This window comes from Sceloporus undulatus, chromosome 3 (genome assembly GCF_019175285.1).
Source record: "Sceloporus undulatus isolate JIND9_A2432 ecotype Alabama chromosome 3, SceUnd_v1.1, whole genome shotgun sequence".
In the NCBI taxonomy this organism is placed as follows: Eukaryota; Metazoa; Chordata; class Lepidosauria; order Squamata; family Phrynosomatidae; genus Sceloporus; species Sceloporus undulatus.
In genome coordinates, this window is record NC_056524.1 from 77,263,612 (window position 1) to 77,282,299 (window position 18,688).

At 40.5% G+C, this 18,688-nt stretch overlaps 1 protein-coding gene across 1 annotated transcript; it reads left to right on the forward strand.

Moving 5' to 3' along the window:
- Positions 1-2,678: 2,678 nt before the first annotated feature.
- On the forward strand, positions 2,679-14,935 carry DYNLT3 (dynein light chain Tctex-type 3). Its single transcript, XM_042456030.1, has 5 exons — positions 2,679-2,792; positions 4,239-4,280; positions 5,966-6,089; positions 7,535-7,612; positions 13,497-14,935. The coding sequence occupies exons 1-5, from the start codon at positions 2,763-2,765 to the stop codon at positions 13,571-13,573; spliced, it is 351 nt and encodes a 116-aa protein (XP_042311964.1). The 5' UTR covers positions 2,679-2,762; the 3' UTR covers positions 13,574-14,935.
- The last annotated feature ends 3,753 nt before the right edge of the window (positions 14,936-18,688 follow it).

The following is an 18,688-nucleotide window of genomic DNA, read 5'->3' on the forward strand; positions in this document are numbered from 1 at the left end:
AAAGACTTTGTAAAAAGGAGCTTCTTTATCAGGCGCTTTGTTAACTGAGGTAAGCCTGTCCTATTTGTTTCTCATTCCTGTTTTTTCAAAAGATGACTCACTTATATGTATTTTATTGCTTTAATATTATCTAATACAATGCTGCTCTGTTGATGTCATGCGGAGGTATTTCCCCCCTAATATTTCAGGAATCACTGTCATGCTTGTACCCATTTGCAACAACTGTTTCTTTCATTTCTGGAAATTCACTGCAGACATAGCTGATGGCTCGTGTACTGGCACTAGTCCTCTATGCTTTGAGTAGGACTGATCTAATTTTCTTGGGACCATTTATCTTGCTTGGTGAGTCCAAGTACTGAAGGTAATACTATACAGGCAACATGACATGTAGTCGTCCAATGACACAGCATTACTCTCCTTGAATTGATTTAATCTCTTTTTACAGCTGTTCATGTTGGCAATTATCAGTATAACTTGTGGTGACAAATTCCATAATTTAACTACTATGCATTGCATGGAGAAGCACATACTTTTCTCTGTTCTGATTCTCCCACCATACATGTTTAATGGATAATTACGGACTTTGGCATTATGATAAATTGATTTTAAAAAATCTCTATCCATTTTCTCCATGCCATGCATAGAATTTTACATGCCTCCCATTTGAATAATCTCATCACCCCCCAACCTAAACTATTTTTTTCAGAGTTAGACCCAAATGTTGTACTGTATCCTGTCTTTATAGGGGACTTGCTTCATCCTTTTTATATTCTGGTTCTTGTTCTTTTTTTATTCTTCACTCTAAGTATATGTGCATTATGTTGTTGTTGTACCTTCAAGTTGTTTCTGATTTATAGTGACCCTATCACAGGGTTTTATTGGCAAGAATTGTTCAGAGGAGGTTTTGCCATTGTCTTCCCCTGAGGCTGAGACAGTGTGACCTACCCAAGATCACCCATGGGTTTACATGGTTGTGCTGCAATTTGAATCCTGCTCTCCAGAGTCATAGTCCAACACTAAAACCACTACACCATGCTGTAGTAATATATTATTCTGGTTATAGATCAATGTTTAATTCCATGAAAAATAGTATTTTCTGGTACTGTCTTGCTTTTGTATGATTGCCAGATCACATGGCTTATAAATTCACCTGTGATAGGGTCGCCATAAATCAGAAACAACTTGAAGGGGGCACAACCCTTGGGGACACTTGTTACTATTATGGTTATAGATCACTGTTTAATTCCATTTTTAAAAGGTATTTTCAGGTACAGTCTTGCTTAGTTAGCTTTTGCATGATTGCCAGATCAGACGGCTTATAAATTCAACGCATAACCTTTGGGAATATTTGGAGAGTTCTGTGTTATTAGTAAACCAGTTTATAACTTGGTGAGAATGAAGCCTATACAGTGTGAATTTGTACAGACAGAGCGAGTACTGTACGACCTTATTGCTTTACACTCTTAAAACGGGGCTGGGTCAGTTTAAATGTTGTGGCAGCCTCCTGTTGCATTCTGGGATTTGTAGTTTAGGAAGGGGCATGTGGAATATTCAGCCAGAGAACTCTTAAGCCTCACTGAACTTTGACTTGAGTCAATCTCAACTCATGGTGACCGTATGAATGAGACATCTTCAAGACCCTCTGCCCTCCACTGCTCTGCTTAATTCCTTCAACCCCATAAAACCTCTGGCCTCCTTAATAGGGTCCATCCATCTGGCATGTGGCCTCCTCTATTCCTACTTCTCTTCACCTCTCCCAGCATTATTGTCTTTTCCAGTGAGTCCTTCCTTCTCATGATGCGTCCGAAATATGACAGCCTCGGTTTGGTCATCTTGGCTTCCAGGGAGGTTTCTGGCTTGAACTGCTCTAGGAGCCATTTGTTTGTCCTTTTGGCTGTCCATGAGATCCTCAGCACTCTTCTCCAGCACCACATCTCCTCCTATCATCTTTCTAAACTGTCCGTCTCTCACATCCATACATGGTAATAGGTAAAGCAATGGCTTGGATGATTCTAACTTCCGTGCTCATTTTGTATGTCTTTATATTTTAGGATATTTTCTAGTTCTCTCATAGCTGCCCTCCCCATTCTTAATCTTCTTCTTATTTCCTGACCGCAGTCCCCATTTCTATCAATATTTGATCCCAGGTATGGGAATTCTTTTACTATTTCTATTTCTTCATTGAACTTCTGAAGGTCATTGGTGGTCATTATTTTTGTTTCCTTTATGTTCAACATTAAGCCTGCCTTTGCACTTTCCTCCTTGATCTTCCTTAGTAGTTGTTCCAAGTCTGTGATGTTTTCAGCTAGCAGTATGGTGTCATCTTAGATTGTTGCTATACCTTCCTCCTATTTTCATTCCTCCTTCTTCTGTGTCCAAGCCTGCTTTTCTTACAATATGTTCTGCATACAAGTTGAACAAGTAGGGTGACAAGATGCATCTTTGTCTGACTCCTTTGCCAGTTGGGAACCATTCTGTTTCTCCATGTTCTGTTCTGACAGTAGCCTCTTGTCCTGAGTACAGATTCCTCATCTGCTGCCTGCCTCAGACTTACAAGTGATGTCAAAGTGGATCATGTCTGCTTTGGGCCTTTGAGCCAGCAGAGGGAGCTCCCAAAATGGAGGCTCCCTCTTCTTCTTCTTCTTCTTCCTCCTCCTCCTTCTTCCTGGAGCCAGCGAAGGAGGAGCCCTATATGTGTCAGATGCAGGAAGAGGCCCAGGGCGAGGGACCAGGCCCCCGGTGTCTGCAGCTGCCCAAGGGACATGGAGGAGTTTCATCCCCACAACGACGAGGTACTAGCAGCAGCAGCAGCAGCAGCAGCAGCACCAGGGTGACCCGGCACCTCCTCCTTTTCCAGGACAGGCTCTCCTATATCCCAACCTCCTTCTGTCCAGGAGAGATTCCAAAACATCTTCCATTTTGAGCATGACTAAGAAGCATGCATTTGTATTTATACCGGTGTTTTTTTAGCTTTTGTAATGTCCTACATTTCTATTGAAGGCCCTACATTTTGTGCTGCCTTGCCCTCCTTGGCAGTGAGGACATCTGGGTCGCTCTTGTGTGTGAGGGAGGGCTCATAGCCCTGAGCCTTTCTCTCTTTAAAAACCCTCCCAGAATGCTGTCATGTTGCTTTAATAATAATAGTCTTTGTGGGGATAGCAAAGGCTTTGCAAAGGTGCTTCCCAGCCAGGCAGGAAGGCGATCTTTTTGTATCTGATACAAAGGGACTGCCGTTGTTTGCTTAGTATTGCTGCTTTATGTGTGCAGTATAAATATGGTAAAGCTCTCCGCTGCAGAAAGAGTAGCACTTAGCTTGCATCCGCACTGCAAAAATAATCCAGGTTAGTGCCACTTCTGTCATGGATCAGTGCTATGGGATCCTGGGAATTATATTTTGTGGTGGCACCAGAACTTTCTGACAGAAAAGGCTAAATGTTTCCCAAAACTACAGTTCCCAGAATTCCCTAGCATTGAGCCAGGGCAGTTAAAGCAGTCTCAAACTGTATTATTTCTGCATTTTGTGTTTTGGACCTTAGGCTGCCATCCTATATACACCTGAATGGGTTTTTCATGGGTGTACGCACTGCCTGAGGAATTAATGGCCTGATTTGTATGGGCTAGTTCTGTATTTCTGTGAAGGATAAATCTTCAGTGTGGTGGCTTTTCAAACACACAACGCCCTCCTCATGCACACATATTTGCTAAAGATGAAGGGAGAACTACCTATTTGATTCTGTTGCGCATATATATATATATATATATATAAACTGAACTTAATTTCTATTTTAAGGTGCTCAATTTTACTCTCTTGGACTGGCACTGTGAATTGCAGGGAAGCCTCCATCTGCTCCTTAAACCTGCCTGTCCTCTTGGCCCTTTTGTTGTTGTTGTTGTTGTTGTTGATATAATGCTACAAAACTCACAAACCTTGGGTGTTCACTAGGAGAATGCAATGTGTTATGTTGGATGTATGCCCTGGAGTCCAATGTATGATGTTTAGAGTGCAATCAAAAATAGTAGATTCTTGATGCATTTGGAGAATGTGGTTTTATTTGGCATCTGGTGTTCTTCTATATCTATCTATCTATCTATAGATATAGATATAGATATAGATATATATCTTTAGGTCTCTTGGTTCAGTTTTATTTTATATATTGTTCTGGAATCAAATTTAATGATAGTTGATATCAAATGTTTGAATAAAGAACTGTTAATTTTTAATATTGTTATTATTTCAGATGACCTTTAACACTGAAGAAGCTCACAATGTTATTAAAGATGTAAGTTATTTCTTTTAGCATATTTATGGTTTTTTTGTGTAAATTTTATCTATTTTGCTGACAGAATGCATTTCTTAGCTATTTTGTGTTTCCATATTTAAAATACAGTCAGCCCTCCATATCCATGGATTCTTTGTCCAGAGATTCAAGCATCCATGGTTTGGAAATATTTTAAAATATATAAATACCAAAAAGCAAACATTGATTTTAATCATTTTATATAAGGGGCACCATGTCATTTTGCCATTGTATTTACTGGGGCTTGAGCATCCATGGATTTTGGTATTCATGGGTCGGGGGGGGGGGGGGGCTTTCTGGACCAAAGCCCATTGGATACCAAGGGCCTCCTGTACCCCTGAAAAACTTTGGCAGTAGTCTTGTATTCAGTTACCTGGAAATAGGTCTCACTGAAATTAATGGAATATACTGCTGAAAAGACTTCAAAGAGGTTCCTTTGAACTGTGATGCCTTCTGTTCACAGATGAACAACACTGAACAGAAACCTATTTCCAGGCAAGACTAACATGGTGTAATTAACTGCCATATTCATGGAATTTTCTAAGAGGATCCAAACAAAATTGTCATCCATTTGTAGTTGTCCCGTATCTCCTTATCACTGCTTGGCAGAAGGTTAGACTGGATGCCCCCTGTGGTCTCTTTCAACACTATGATTCTATACTATATTTCTGTCATTCTTCTAACTACTGTGAGTAGACACACACACACACACACACAGAGAGAGAGAGAGAGAGAGAGAGAGAGAGAGAGAGAGAGACTGCATCTGCACTGCAGAAACAATCCAGTTTGACACCATTTTAACTGCCATGGCTCAGTGCTATAGAATTCTAGGAATTGCAGTTTTGTGATACATTTAGCTTTCTCTGTCAGAGACCTGTGGTGCCACAACAAACTTCACTTCCCAGAATTCCATAGCATTGAGCTATTGCAGTTAAAGCTGTGTCAAACTAGATTATTCCTGCAGTGTGCACTCAGCCATAGAGGAAGAAAATATGTGATACCAGAATCATTCCTTTCAACTGCTTGTGCTACAGCTAGCATTGGGAAGCACCCTTAATACTCCTGTAATGCTAAACAAAATCAAATGTTCTAGAATCAAGCTCTGGAAACTACAGTTTAAATGGAGGCTGAGGCTACAGTCCTGCACAGTCCAGCTAGTTAAGCCTCTTTGAAGTTAATAGGATTTTTTCCCCCTGCAGCTGTTTAAGCATAGGATTGAAAGCTCATTGTGTGGCACTAGCCTTTGCAGACCAGCTGCCCAGCATACTGAGACAATAGGATCACCCTGTCTGAATATCATTGTAGAAACAACTTAGAATTGTAGCATTAACAACAGCATATCCACAGAAGTTGGACACTTTAGTTGTATTGTGACAACTAACTCATATTGTCTTTTGATTCTGTTCTACAGTCTCGTTTTCCATTTGCTAGTTAATTTTTACTGCTGAGGTGCGAACTGTGTAGAAAGTTCAAAGTTACTGAATTATATCTCCCAATTTTAGAGCTCCAAGCTAGAAAGATAGACAAATGAGAATGTGTCTCTGACATCCAGTTGGCTTGCAAACCATTCCAGCGCTGAATTAGAATGCTTCTTAATTAACAGTTCTTTATTTAAATTTTCATACATTTGTTAATTGACTTTTTTAATCCCTCCCCCTCATTTTCAGTGCATAGAAGGTGTCCTGGGCAAGGCAGATTACAATCACGACAGCGTCAATCAGTGGACTGCAGCTATTGTAGAACAGTCTTTATCACATCTGGTAAAACTGGGGAAAACGTACAAGTACATTGGTAAGAATAAACATACCTATCAATTCTATTGTTATTTTTGGTTGAATTTGAATGTAAGAGATGGGATAAATTATTGCCAGGCTTTCTTTACATGATATAATGTAAGTACTAGATAATAAAACATATTGGTTCTGCCTTACAGCACAGAAAAAAACCTTTGCTCTGAACTGTTTTTTTTTTTTTTTTTTCTGTACTAAAATGGAATACAGTGGATTCTTTTTTTTTCTCCTGAAGCATGCGTTTTAAATGTCAGTTTCTGGTCGTTTCTAATGGGTATTCTTTAGCACCTGATAGAATAACTTTGAAAAATCCGGAAATAAATTCAGTTTAAATCAAGGGGAGTCCAAGCAATAGACTTATGACCTGGATGTCAAACTCTTATTTACACTTCAAGGAGATTGTAGGGGCGGCAGAAGGGGCATGTGGAAGTTGAAAGAAGCTTAACTAAGGGCGTGGACAGGCCAAAATAAAGCTGCTTCAGGTCACTTTGGAGGTATGCTACTTAAATAATGCATGTGTCCTAAGAGGCCAGAAGCCACACCAAAGCCACACTCCAGTCCAAAGGACAAGAGCACAGCTTTAGCAGAGCTTCTGGCCTCTTAATATGTGTATGTCATTTAAACAGCATACCTCCAAAGTGGCCTGAAGCAGCCTTATTTTGGCCTGTCTGTCTGGGCCCTAATTTTATCAATACAGTACTATTACTTTTCGTAACTGAAAGTGGTAGTTATTTTGGTATTAAATAAAATTACCTTTGTAGGCCTACAACAACTCTGGGAATACAAAAACATAGCAAAATTGGCCACTGCACTTCCTTTTAAAGTCAAACATATTTTCTCTGGAGGGAGCAACCCTCTGAGATCCAAGGGAAGCATGCTTGGTATCCAGGCACCTGGAAGCTTGCCAACCCAGCCTAGAATCTCTGGGATGCTAAAAACCACATTCACCCTCTTTTTCTTTTAATGGAAAAAATTAAAGTTAAAGAGGTCTGTTTAGGCCTCTTGTTTTTCTACCGGCAGGTGAAGACATCTTTATTTAGGCAGGCTTTGAATTTTAATTAAGCAGTTGCAGTGTATGAAGTGGTATGCTGTATATTTCAAATAATGTTGAATTCCATTTTTTAAGTTTTGTAAGTTAATGTTTTAGTAGTAGTAGTAGGAGGATGATGATGATGATGATGATGATGATGATGATGATGATGATGATGGTGGTGGTGGTGTTTACAGCCTGAACATTTTGACATAATTCAATAGAAGCAGCTGCTGGGAGGAGGTGTCCTTTCTTCAGAATATTCTGTCAAAGGGAGGATCCAGACTGTGGCTTATCTGTCTCTTTCCAGTTACTAGACAGTTCTGCAAAACCTTTATTAGAAAAGTGTGTAGGTATGAGTGATTTATCCGCTTCTTCCTTCATTAATGAACACTAGTTGCACTTTCATTCTTTAGTGACCTGTGCAGTGATGCAGAAGTGTGGAGCTGGTCTGCATACAGCAAGCTCATGTTTTTGGGATACTACAACTGATGGTAAGTGCCCACCCATGGAATTAAAGTGTGGGGTTTTTTTCATTATAAAAATGATTTTTGCAAAACATTGTGTAGACATTCAAAGTCTGTTTTACTTGGCAATCAGGATGCAATTAATGGTGCCTGAAATCAGGATAATTTGGCCTAAAGAATATATTACATATATATGATGTATGTATCCTCAGACTTCTATTTTGGAAATTAAAAGCAGATACAAGGGACAAAAGCTGGGAATAGAAGAAATTGAGGTAACATCAGGGCTGGACTACTTTGTAGTGTACTTCATATAGGGCTACCTTCAGGCCTGATTCAGAGATTATAACTCCTGACAATGCTGCAGCTTGAGTACTTATTAGGGGTTCTCTATCCTATGCATGAGCCCCATGTTGGGAGTGTTGGACTATGGAGACCACGGTATGATCACCCACTCGGCCATAGAAACCCACTGGGTGACCTTGAGCAAATCACACTGTCTCAACTTCAGATAATAGCAATGGCAAATCCCCTCTGGACAAATATTGCCCGGAAAACCCCTTGTTAGGCTTGCCTTAGAGTTGACATAAGTCAGAAACAACCTGAAAACACAGAGCAGCAATCCTACATATACAACCGCAATGGTGAAAGACCTGCACTTACTACCGGTTAGATACCAAGACAATTTGCATCTGATAGTCTTGAAAGCAGCCAAGGACCAGCTTTTCTGACATACTACCTTCTTCCATTTACGTTACTTTGGCCTTTGTGCTATGGGGTAAGGATACCTTACTGTACTGTAGTGCACATGACACACACCCCGAAAGCAGTCGGAAGCCGCATAGGGAGAGTGCCAGGAGCACTCAAACCTGAAAAAACTGGCACAAAAAGGAGCAGCTTTTTGGTGCCCAATTTGGAGGGCACCAATGGATGGACTGGAGACTGTGGAGTTGCCTGGACCCTTCTCTGTTATGGCACCATCTGCTCTCCCTGATGAAATCAGGTGGGCTCCCAGTACAGAAGGGTTTTTCTGCTATCAGCTGAAGACTTACTTATTTAATGTGAAGTCAAAGCATTTCACGGCCAGCATCCATAGTTTTTTGTGGGTTTTTCAGGCTATGAGATCGTGTTCTGGAAGAGTTTATGCTTGATGTTTTGCCAGCTGCTGGCAAAACGTCAGGAATAAATTCTTTTAGAAGATGGCCTCATGGCCTGAAAAATCCACAAAAGACTACTTACTTATTTGTTCAGTTATTTTCTTGATTGCCAACATAGTGTTACCCTGAGAGAGTTTTCTGGTGTTACAGACTGAGTATCCCTGATCTGAAATGTTTAGGACCAATAGTATTTGGGATTCTTTTTGATTTTGGAATATTTGCATATACAGAAAGATGGGGATGGGACCTGACCTAAACATCATATTCATTCATTTATTTATATATGACTTACACACATAGTCTGAGGGCAGTTTTATACACAATATTTTTAATTACTTTGTGCATGAAACAAGGATTATGTTCACTGAACTATCAGAAAGCAGAGGTGTCTCTCTCTCAGCCAGATATGTGGAAAATTTTGGATTTTGGAGTATTTCACATTTCAGAATTCCAGATAAAGGATACTCAACCAGTATTACTTGATCTCATTGGCTTTATGGTTATGGGTTAGATTAGTGGTTCTGATACAGGGTGCCTGGTGTGTCCCACAGAGCTCAAAAGCACACCTCATAGATATTTTAAATTTGCACTTGTTTTGAAGGTAAGGAATTAATAATAACAAAAATTGATTTTTATGGTAGTTCAACATGCACCTAAGTATTGGATTAATGACACCCACGTAAAACACATGCACGATGGTTTTTTGAGCAATTATCATATGCTGCCGTTGTAAGTGCAGTACAATTCAATTCTGATGAGTTTTTGGAGAAGGTTCTTGATAGTGACAGGCAGTAGCATGTTCTGTTATGTTCAACGTTTGCTGAGAAATAAGCCTCATTTTGTTTAGAGAGGCACATTCTCAAGTTAAGTGTACATAGCGCTGCAGTTTTATACTGCAAAAGAGTATAGAAGAGGTGTGATACTCCTTTGTGGTATGCAGGGAGAAAATTATTTGACAAAAAGTCAAGGGCAGTTTTTTCAGAAGAGTTTCAATTGGATATAGAATCATTTTTGATAGCTAAGCTTAGAAAAAAGTACTTTTCTCTTTGTGAAATCCATTTAGTTCTAAGTTACAGTGAAGGATAAGAGGCTGTTCACCTGGATAGGTAGTGCTAGTTCATGAGGGCAGAAACTGTTCGAAGTACTCAACTCTTCTCTATGACACTACACTTCTCAGCATGACTGTTCCAAATCCACAGTTGGAGAACTGAAAGAGAAGAATAGCTTATTGTAACAAGACAGAATTCTTTTCTCTCTGACTAACTGACTGTGTGTACAAGTTCTACAAAAAGATGTACTAGTCCCAGCACCAAATCCAAATGGAACTGTTTCCATCATTGTGGTGGTTTACATTTGTGCTCAGTAAATTGCATATTTAAAACTGGCATCATTTAATATAATGAGACTAGTACTCGTTTTGTGTGATCATAATACAGTACTCGATTATGTATAGAGATTTCAGCATTAGTAGTGGAGTTTCCTTCCCCCCCCCCATCATTCTTTTCTATGATAAAGTCGAATTCAAGGCATCATACAAATAGGAAAAGGTAAAACAACAATTTAGACAAGCCTAGAAATAAAACAAAGCGTTTTGGTGTACTCCCAAGTACCTGCATGGTAGCAGTCATTAACACAAAGACAAAAAATGCTTTGTGTGGTAGGCTTACCTTAGCAGGCCTGCACAACTTGGCAGTAGATAAGGGCCAAAATTTAAAAAGGCTAAACTTCTTTGGGTTGTGGTTGGAAAGTGGCTCACTTTCCAACTTTTCACTTGAGGGGTGTGTGTTCACCTTTCCTCTGCTGCTGCCGCCCAGCTCTTTTCCAGGAGAAAGCCAAGTAGCAAAGGAACCTCGAGGGGCAAGCATTGAGGTCTACAGTGTAGATGCAGACTGAAAGAAAGAAGCTGGTAGCATGAGCTTTTGTAGATTTGAGGGCACTTCCTCAGATACATGAACTTTCAGTTAGTCTCAAAGGTGCCTTCAACAGCCCCTCCCCTGGCTTTCACAGTCCCACATAGCTGCTGCCTGATGGGATTCCAGAGGCTTTGCTGCCTCCCACTCTCAGGCCTTCAGAGTGTGGGAGAGGGAAAATGAATAGCAGGGGATTGCCCCACTCCAACTTTATTCTATTTTCTTATGGAGTAAGCCAGAGTGGCATATTGATTTGAGCATTGGACTATGCTCTGGAGACCAGGGTTCGATTCCCTGCTCCACCATAAAACCCACTGGGTTACCTTGGGCAAGTCACATGCTTCTAGCCTCAGGGAAAAGTATTGGCAAACCTCTGAACAAATCTGGCCATGAAAACTCCATGATAAGTTACCTGATGGTCACTATAAGTCAGAAACGACTTGAAGGCACGCACCATCACCACCACCACCAAGAATGCTTCAAGAAAGAGCCAGTGTGGTGTAATGGTTTGAGCATTGGACTATGATTCCTGGAAACCAGGGTTTGAATCCCTGCTTGGCCACGGAAACCCACTGAGTGCTCTTGGGCAAGTCATATAATCTCAGCTTCAGAGGGAGGCACTGGCAAAACCACTTCTGAACAAATCCTGCCAAGAAACCCCTGTGATAGATTCACTTTAGTGTTGCCGTAAGTCAGAGATAACTTGAAGGCACGCAACAACAACAAGAAAGTCCCAATAGGAAAGTCAAAGTCGTGTAAAAGTTTAAAAATTGGAAACCAGGGTTTCAATTCCCTCTCGGCTCACTGGGTGACCTTTGGTAAGTCACACTCTCTGAGCATCAGAGGAAACAAAAAGCAATGCCTCTCTGAACAACACTTGCCAAGAGAACTCCATGATAGGGTCACCATAAATTAGAAAAAGCTTGAAGGCACATACCAGATCCCCATTAACCTCAGTGGGCCGCAATGCCATAGAGTCTCATAGGGCTTCTGCTCCATGGGGCTCTGAGGGCTCCGCTCTCCCCCAGCCTTTGGAATCCTGTGGGGTTTCTGCCCTATGGGACTCCGAAGGCACGGGGGGGGGGTGCCTGAGGAAGAGGAGGGACACGGGGTGGGCAGAGGGAGGGAGTGAAGGAGGGAAGAAAATGGCTACCAGGGTCGGTGTTGCAAGGGTGCAGTCTTGACTACAGCCACAACATCCATTGCCCAAAATCCTTTGGCAAGCCGTGTGCAGCCCATGGGCCATATGTTGTGCAGGCCTGCCTTAGAGTCACCATAAATGAGACACTACTTAAAAGTATGCAGCAACAGGCAGTATACATCAGATTGTAGCCCACATCTTTTGCACAGTTAATATGAAATATTACAGACAGACATAAAATAAGTAAATAGTAATAGCCTATTTAGACTACCAGTGAACAAAGTTAAGTAAGTACAGAAATGCAGACCTGAATAAAATTCCAGCAGGCTATTGGTATTTATATTTATTCTACATGCTTGTTATATACTTGTTATATACCGAGGGCTCAGAAGGCCAGAGAAGCCACGCTGGAACACAAAAAGTTAACGCAGGGTCCGCCAGACTGCCTTCGCCCCGCCTCTTCCACATTCATCAGCCATTGGTTGGAGGGAGCCATCAATCACCGGGTCCTCCTCGTCAGGTGATTGATGGCTCCCTCCGACCAGTGGCTGACAAGTATGTGGAATAGTGGGGCAGAGGCAGTCTGGTGGACCCTGAGTTAACTTTTTGTGTTCCGGCAAGGAGTGCTTCTCTGGCCTTCTGAGCCTTGGCTGGAAGGCAGGTTAGAAGCCCTGTTGTTCCTAATGGTGGTGTGGCCACATGGCTGCGCCACCATTGGTAACAATGGGACCTGAGTATCCATGGATTTTGGTATCTTGGGGGGGGGGGTTCGGAATGGATCCCCTGCAAATACCAAGGGCTGATACCAAGGGCCAGCTGATACCAAGATACCCTGCAGATACCAAGCTTCTTGTTTTTTCACTGAAGCCTACCATGCAATATTCCTTTTCTATTCTTGTTGACGATATCTCTATTGGGCCTGTGCAGAAAGCCCTCAATCTTGGTTTCATTTTTTATTCTTCTTTGTTGTGTATCCCCCAGATTCAGGCCATAGCCAAGGCATGCAGATTCTTTCTCTATAATATTGCTAAAATCCGACTATTTATTTCAGTCTCTACTGCCAAGATTCTGGTCCATGCCCTTGTGGTCTTGCGACTGGATTTTTTAAGCTCCTTCTGGTGGGGCTTCCTCTTCCTCACTTTCGTCCTTTAATTTCTGTCCAGTATTCAGCTGCACACATTATCATGTCTGCTCACCGCTTCAATCACATTTCTCCTTTATTGCCATCCCTCCATTGGCTCCCCCTCCCTTTCCGTATTCATTATAAACTTCGGTTGATGACTTTTTAAAGCCCTGCATGGGTTGGCCTCTCCTTATTTATCAGAGCTTCTTTCTCCTTACCTTTCCACTCATGCCCTCCGTTCTGGTACTCAAAGTCTGCTGTCTCAGCCTTGGATTTTCACTGCTCCGTTCCAGATCCACCCCTTTTCACTTGCTGCCCCTCACTCCTGGAACCTCCTTCCCCCACAAGCATGGTTCATCACCTCTTTAATATGTATTACGTTTAATTATTTTTGTAGAATGTACGCCATAGGCAGGTTTATTTTAACTATTTTAATTGATTGTATGTACAGTACTGTGTAAATTTACAGCGCTGTACATAAGCTTTATAAAGTGTGGTGGTGGTGGTGGTGGTGGTGATGATGATGATGATAAGGATTAAAAGAATGCCTGCCCATTCTTTCCTTTTAAATCTTTTACAGGTGCCTGCACTGTCAGATGGGAAAACCGAACCATGAACTGTGTTGTCAATGTTTTTGCTGTAGCCATTATCCTGTAGCAGACTGGAGAAGCTGCACTGAGTTACGCCAAAGCCTTTAAGTTCATCTATACTCAGAGGACACTTTAAGAATGATTAGATATCATAGTTATCAACTAGACTCAAAAGGGGGAAGAAATGTACTTTTCAAAAGTTTCTGCATAGGGTGTATGTATTATAGCAGAGCCTAATCTTTCAGTTTATCCAGCTGCAGCTTGCTAAAGAGCAATTGTTACACTTTCATATATCCATTTTGATCTGGAGGCCTCTTTTTTCATCTCTTGAACTGGAAGGGATGATATAGCAGTTAAATAAATAGACACATAAACACTTCATACGGGGATGAAGAGAAAATTAATAAGTAAGGGGAACAATAGGTTCTTTATAATATATGAGCAGCTGGTGAGGCATTTTGTATTGAATAACCAAAAGCTGATGCTTTAAAACAGTGGAACGTACTGTATGTATGTTATAGAACTGTTAGGTTCTTTGGTAGTGTGTCAGCAGTTCCTCAAGATAATGGCAGATAAGCTTGATCTTTCTCCCTAGAATTTGGGGTTACAAGGGAGTGTTGTTTGTTCTTCTAAGATACACACCTAGTTGGTGCTGGTTGATGGTGAGAGTCAGCTGCGGCATTCAGTTGTGCCTCCTCTGATCTGATTAAACACCCTGAAGCATATCCCAACATGGATGGGCTTCAGTGATCCTCAGCATACTAAATTATGTGAATCTGCTGACCACCAGTTGGAAAACTAATTATTTGAAACAGTTTAGAAGCTTATTTAATAGTTCTTATAGCATATTATATCAAGCAGAAAACTGAAAAAGTTTTTAGAATGTTTTCTTCTTTATGGGAACAATGTATCTAGATGCCAGAGTATTTATTTTTCTCATACAGTGCACACATATTCTGCAAGTGCATGTTGTTATGCTGGAATAGGGTGGTTGCTAGTAGTGCTTAATTTTGTATATTGGAATAATTATGAAGATTATATTAACCAAATTAAATGAACTCGATGTGTAACTTTTGGTTCAGTGATTGGCAGCTCAACCTTAAAATGTGGTGCACTAAAACATACATGGTAATGGATACTGTATCAGTGTAAAATCACAAACCACACTTTCATAATACTGTGGTTCCCTTCACGCAGATGCATGCACCCAGACTTTCAGGATTAGGGTATAAACGTTTAGAAAATTTTGCCTAATAACGGTTAGATATCTACAAGGTAAGCATTTCTGACTAAGAGCCAGTCTTTGATTAAGCTGAGTTGTGCCTTCAAATCCCTGCATGGCCATGGAAACCTATTGGATGATCTTGGGCAAGTCACAGATTCTCAGCCTCAGAGGAAGGTAAAGGCAATACCCCTTTGAACAAATCTTGCCAAGAAAACCTTGTGATAGGTTCGCCTTCGGGTTGCCGTAAGTCAGAAATGACTTCAGGGCACACAGCAACAATAGATTATATATACTTGTCATTTCATAGAATCATATAACTGGGAGAGATCTCAAGGTCCATCCAGTCCATCCCCATGACATGCAGGAATACACATTTATACCTGAAGGTTTCAGTATATACTGTTAGTTAAAATACAGTTGGCCCTTGTTATCCACTGGAGTTTGGTACTAGAACCCCCTATGGATACCAAAATCCATGGATGCTCAAGCCCCATTACATACAATGTTATAGTAAGATATAAAATGGCAAAACCAAGGTTTGCTGTTTAGAATGTATGCTTTTTTTGAACATTTTCAATCCATGGATGCTTGAATCCATGGATAAAGATTCTATGGAGGAGTGACTGTACAGTCTACAAGCTACAGTTACTTGGGTATGCAATAGTAAATTGTGCTGAATGTTAACAGGTGTTTTTTTTTTAGTAAGCATGCATAGTAGAAGCAGTAAATATTCTCCCAAGACATAGGGAGAAAAAAATATAAAATTACAGTATAGTCAAGTTGGTAATCCCACTAACTTGAAAAGGTACTCAGAGGGCTGGAACAGACCAGCAAGAAGGGGCAGCTTGAAACTGCCCCCACTGAAGACAGATTGGGACTGCACCAAACACATGTTGTGTCTCCAATCTGCCTTGAATGTGGCCCAAAAAGCAATAGAAAACATCCGCTCCTTTTGGGCCGGGAAAGGGGCCCGAAGCCCACATCTAGACACTCTGGGGGCGTGCGGCATGTAAACGCCATGCCACTGCAGTGTCTTTAAGCCACCCACATCTGGGCAGCCACCCAACTTCCAGGCAGCTTCAAAGTGATTTTGGAGCATGTGGTGTATAAATACACCCTGACAGAGGCTTTAACGGGCCATCTGTTCTGGCCCAAAGACACAATACAAGTGTATTTACCGTAGATTTCACAGTCTTATTTTTTTCAAAGTTCATACAAAAACTGCATCACTTTGCAGTTATTTTTGTCACCATATTTTGCCCCTTTGTAACCATTAAGATTGGTAATAAGTTTTATCTTGTGCAATTGATTTGCTTTGATTTACTACAATATTATCATACTTAAAGCACCAGAGTTTAAAAAAAAATTTGTAATTAAATTGTTGCATATTTAACCAAATAGGGAGCATATGTCAAAAAGTGATAATATAATAATTGTATTTCTGAAACTAATATACATATTTACTGCAGGAGAGCTAGAATACCAAGTTTTATTATACTCAGGATTTGGATTTTTTTTTCTTTGTTTCTGGGTATAAACTGTTTTCATCTTTTTAATGAAACAGCAATTGACAATCTTGAGGCAGAACATATTATGGCTGGAGGTAAGCCAATGGAATTTGCATGAAGGAGAGAATCAAAGAAATGTAATTTTCAGAAGTGCATACTAGTGAAGTCTCTCACCAGAAACTATAGAGAAAGGTGCAATCTCTTTTTGTTTACAGTTGTCCCTCCCTATCCGTGGACTTGCCACTTGCAGTTTCAATTACTCACGAATGGCAAGCCTGCTCCTCTTTCCCTCCCTCCCTTACCTTACAGCTGGCATGGCCTTGCTCCGGTTGGTGCAGGTTTCCTCTGGCCTTCGCGGCTGTTTCCCCAGTCGTCATGGCCTTGCTCCAGCTGAGATGGCCGGTAGAAGTAAGGCTGCGCCAGCCAGAAAAAGACCACATCTGCCGAGGCAAGACCTTCTTCTGGTCGGTGCAGCTTTGCCCTGGCTCACGTGGCTATTTTCCTGGCTGCGTGGCCTTTCCTTGGCCAGTGCAGCCTTGTGACAGCTGGCAACATAATATTCCCAGCCTCAAGGAGGGAGGGAAATATTCAAATCTTATTGTACCCAATGGTGCCACCTTGAATATTTGCGAAATTTCATATTTGTGTGTCCGGAACGGATTCCTCACTATTTGGAGGGACAACTGTATTTGCTAAACCTTTGTCACCTTACTTGAGAATAGCTCTTTTATTAATCATTGTACTTCAGGTTTCTAAAATATACTTGAAAAAACATAATGCTGAAATGTAGAAGCTTGAAAAAATGCCACTACAGCAAGTTTGCACTAGACATTATGCTGGTATTTATTTTAAAATAGCTAAACTTTGTTTTTACTCTTATTAAAGTCTGCCTTAGCTGTACTTTTTTCCTTTTATATAAATTAAAAGATTGTTTGCTGGCTTGTATGTTGTCATTCCTCTCTATTCAAACAAATCCACAATATATCCCCATGATGTTAAGCATTTTTAGACAAAATTCCCCAGGAAGTTGACTTGCAGTTACCTCACTGAAGTGTGATTGCTATAAGATCACTAATGGAGAACTGAAGAGCTCCCATTCATTGTTGAACAGTTTCAACAGGAAAATGTCCCAGACGGTTGAACCCTATATATTTAGCACATATTCCACATGCAGATTGAATATCCCTTATCCAAAATGCTTGGGACCAGACTTGTTGTGTGTGTGATTTTGGAATATTTGCATATACATAATGAGATACCTTGGAGATGGGACCCAAGTCTAAACATGAAATTAATGTATGTTTCATATACACATTATACAAATAGCCTGAAGGTAATTTTATGTACAGTATTTTTAAAAATAATTTGGTGCATGAAACAAAGTTGGTGTTCATTGAACCATCAGAAAGTAAAGGTGTCACTATTTCAGCCACTCATTTTTGGATTTTGGAACTGATAAGGGTTACCAAACTTGTATTGGTTTAGACTTTGTCATGCTTAGTGCAAGAACAAATAAGCGTTCTTTCAGAGTTTTTGAAATGGGTTTGACATCTGTGCTTTCCTGATTTTTTTTTTTTGTGTTCCACAAAAAGGGGAATAAAATGTCTCATAAAAATAAAATGAACAAAACCAGAAGAGACCACTGCATGTATATCTGAAAATCTAATATGTATCTGAGGAAGTGGATTATAATTTGTGAAAGCTCTTACCAACTTATATGTGTTAAATTTTAAAGGTGCCACAAGACTCTTTCCTGTTTGATCAGAAGATAACATAAGCCTACAGCTTTGTCATAAGCCTCCCTAAGGCTGGAAATCAACAACTGTTTCCCTCTCAATAGTTGTCTCTAACTATAATAAATTCTTTTCCAAACAACACTCATTTTTCACATTCAGATGAGCTGATGAAAAATACAGTGAGTCAGAAGGCAAAGCATAAATAGAATTACTGGTAGGCTCATACTGAAATTAATTTCTCACTAGCAATAAGAGATTGCTACATACATCACTAATACTGAACATTACCACCAGATTTTATGCTAATGCTTCCTGGAATCCTACCATAACCTTTAAAGTTTGGAAAATTGTCTGTTTGGAAATTGGTCTGCCTGGGAATATCCTATCTTACATCTGCCACTGCCTCTCACTTGCCCGTAACTCCTCAGCTAGAACTCTTAAGAGTGAATAGGTTAATATTCACTCTGGAACATGGGCATCTATCAGAGAATTACTGCCTAATTTACTTAGTAGGCTAAGCCTGTTTTCTTTTTACCTCCCTCTTGGTCAACATGAGTAGCACAATGAAAGTATGGTCTGGCATGCAGGTGAAAGAAGTGTGAGAGAGATGCAATCTTCTTTTAGAGCCATTGGGAGAAATTCCACCTCTGTGTGCATAGAACATACTTAGAAGAGGCCACTAAGTTGCTATATAGTGGGGAAGCTAGTCCACT

Bases quoted from the DNA above. Each gene is read 5' to 3' on its own strand.
- DYNLT3 (XM_042456030.1), top strand. From the start codon at position 2,763: ATGGAGGAGTTTCATCCCCACAACGACGAG. The intron at 2,793-4,238 runs GTACTAGCAGCA...TTATTATTTCAG, and splicing joins TTCATCCCCACAACGACGAG to ATGACCTTTAACACTGAAGA. The intron at 6,090-7,534 runs GTAAGAATAAAC...TTCATTCTTTAG, and splicing joins GAAAACGTACAAGTACATTG to TGACCTGTGCAGTGATGCAG.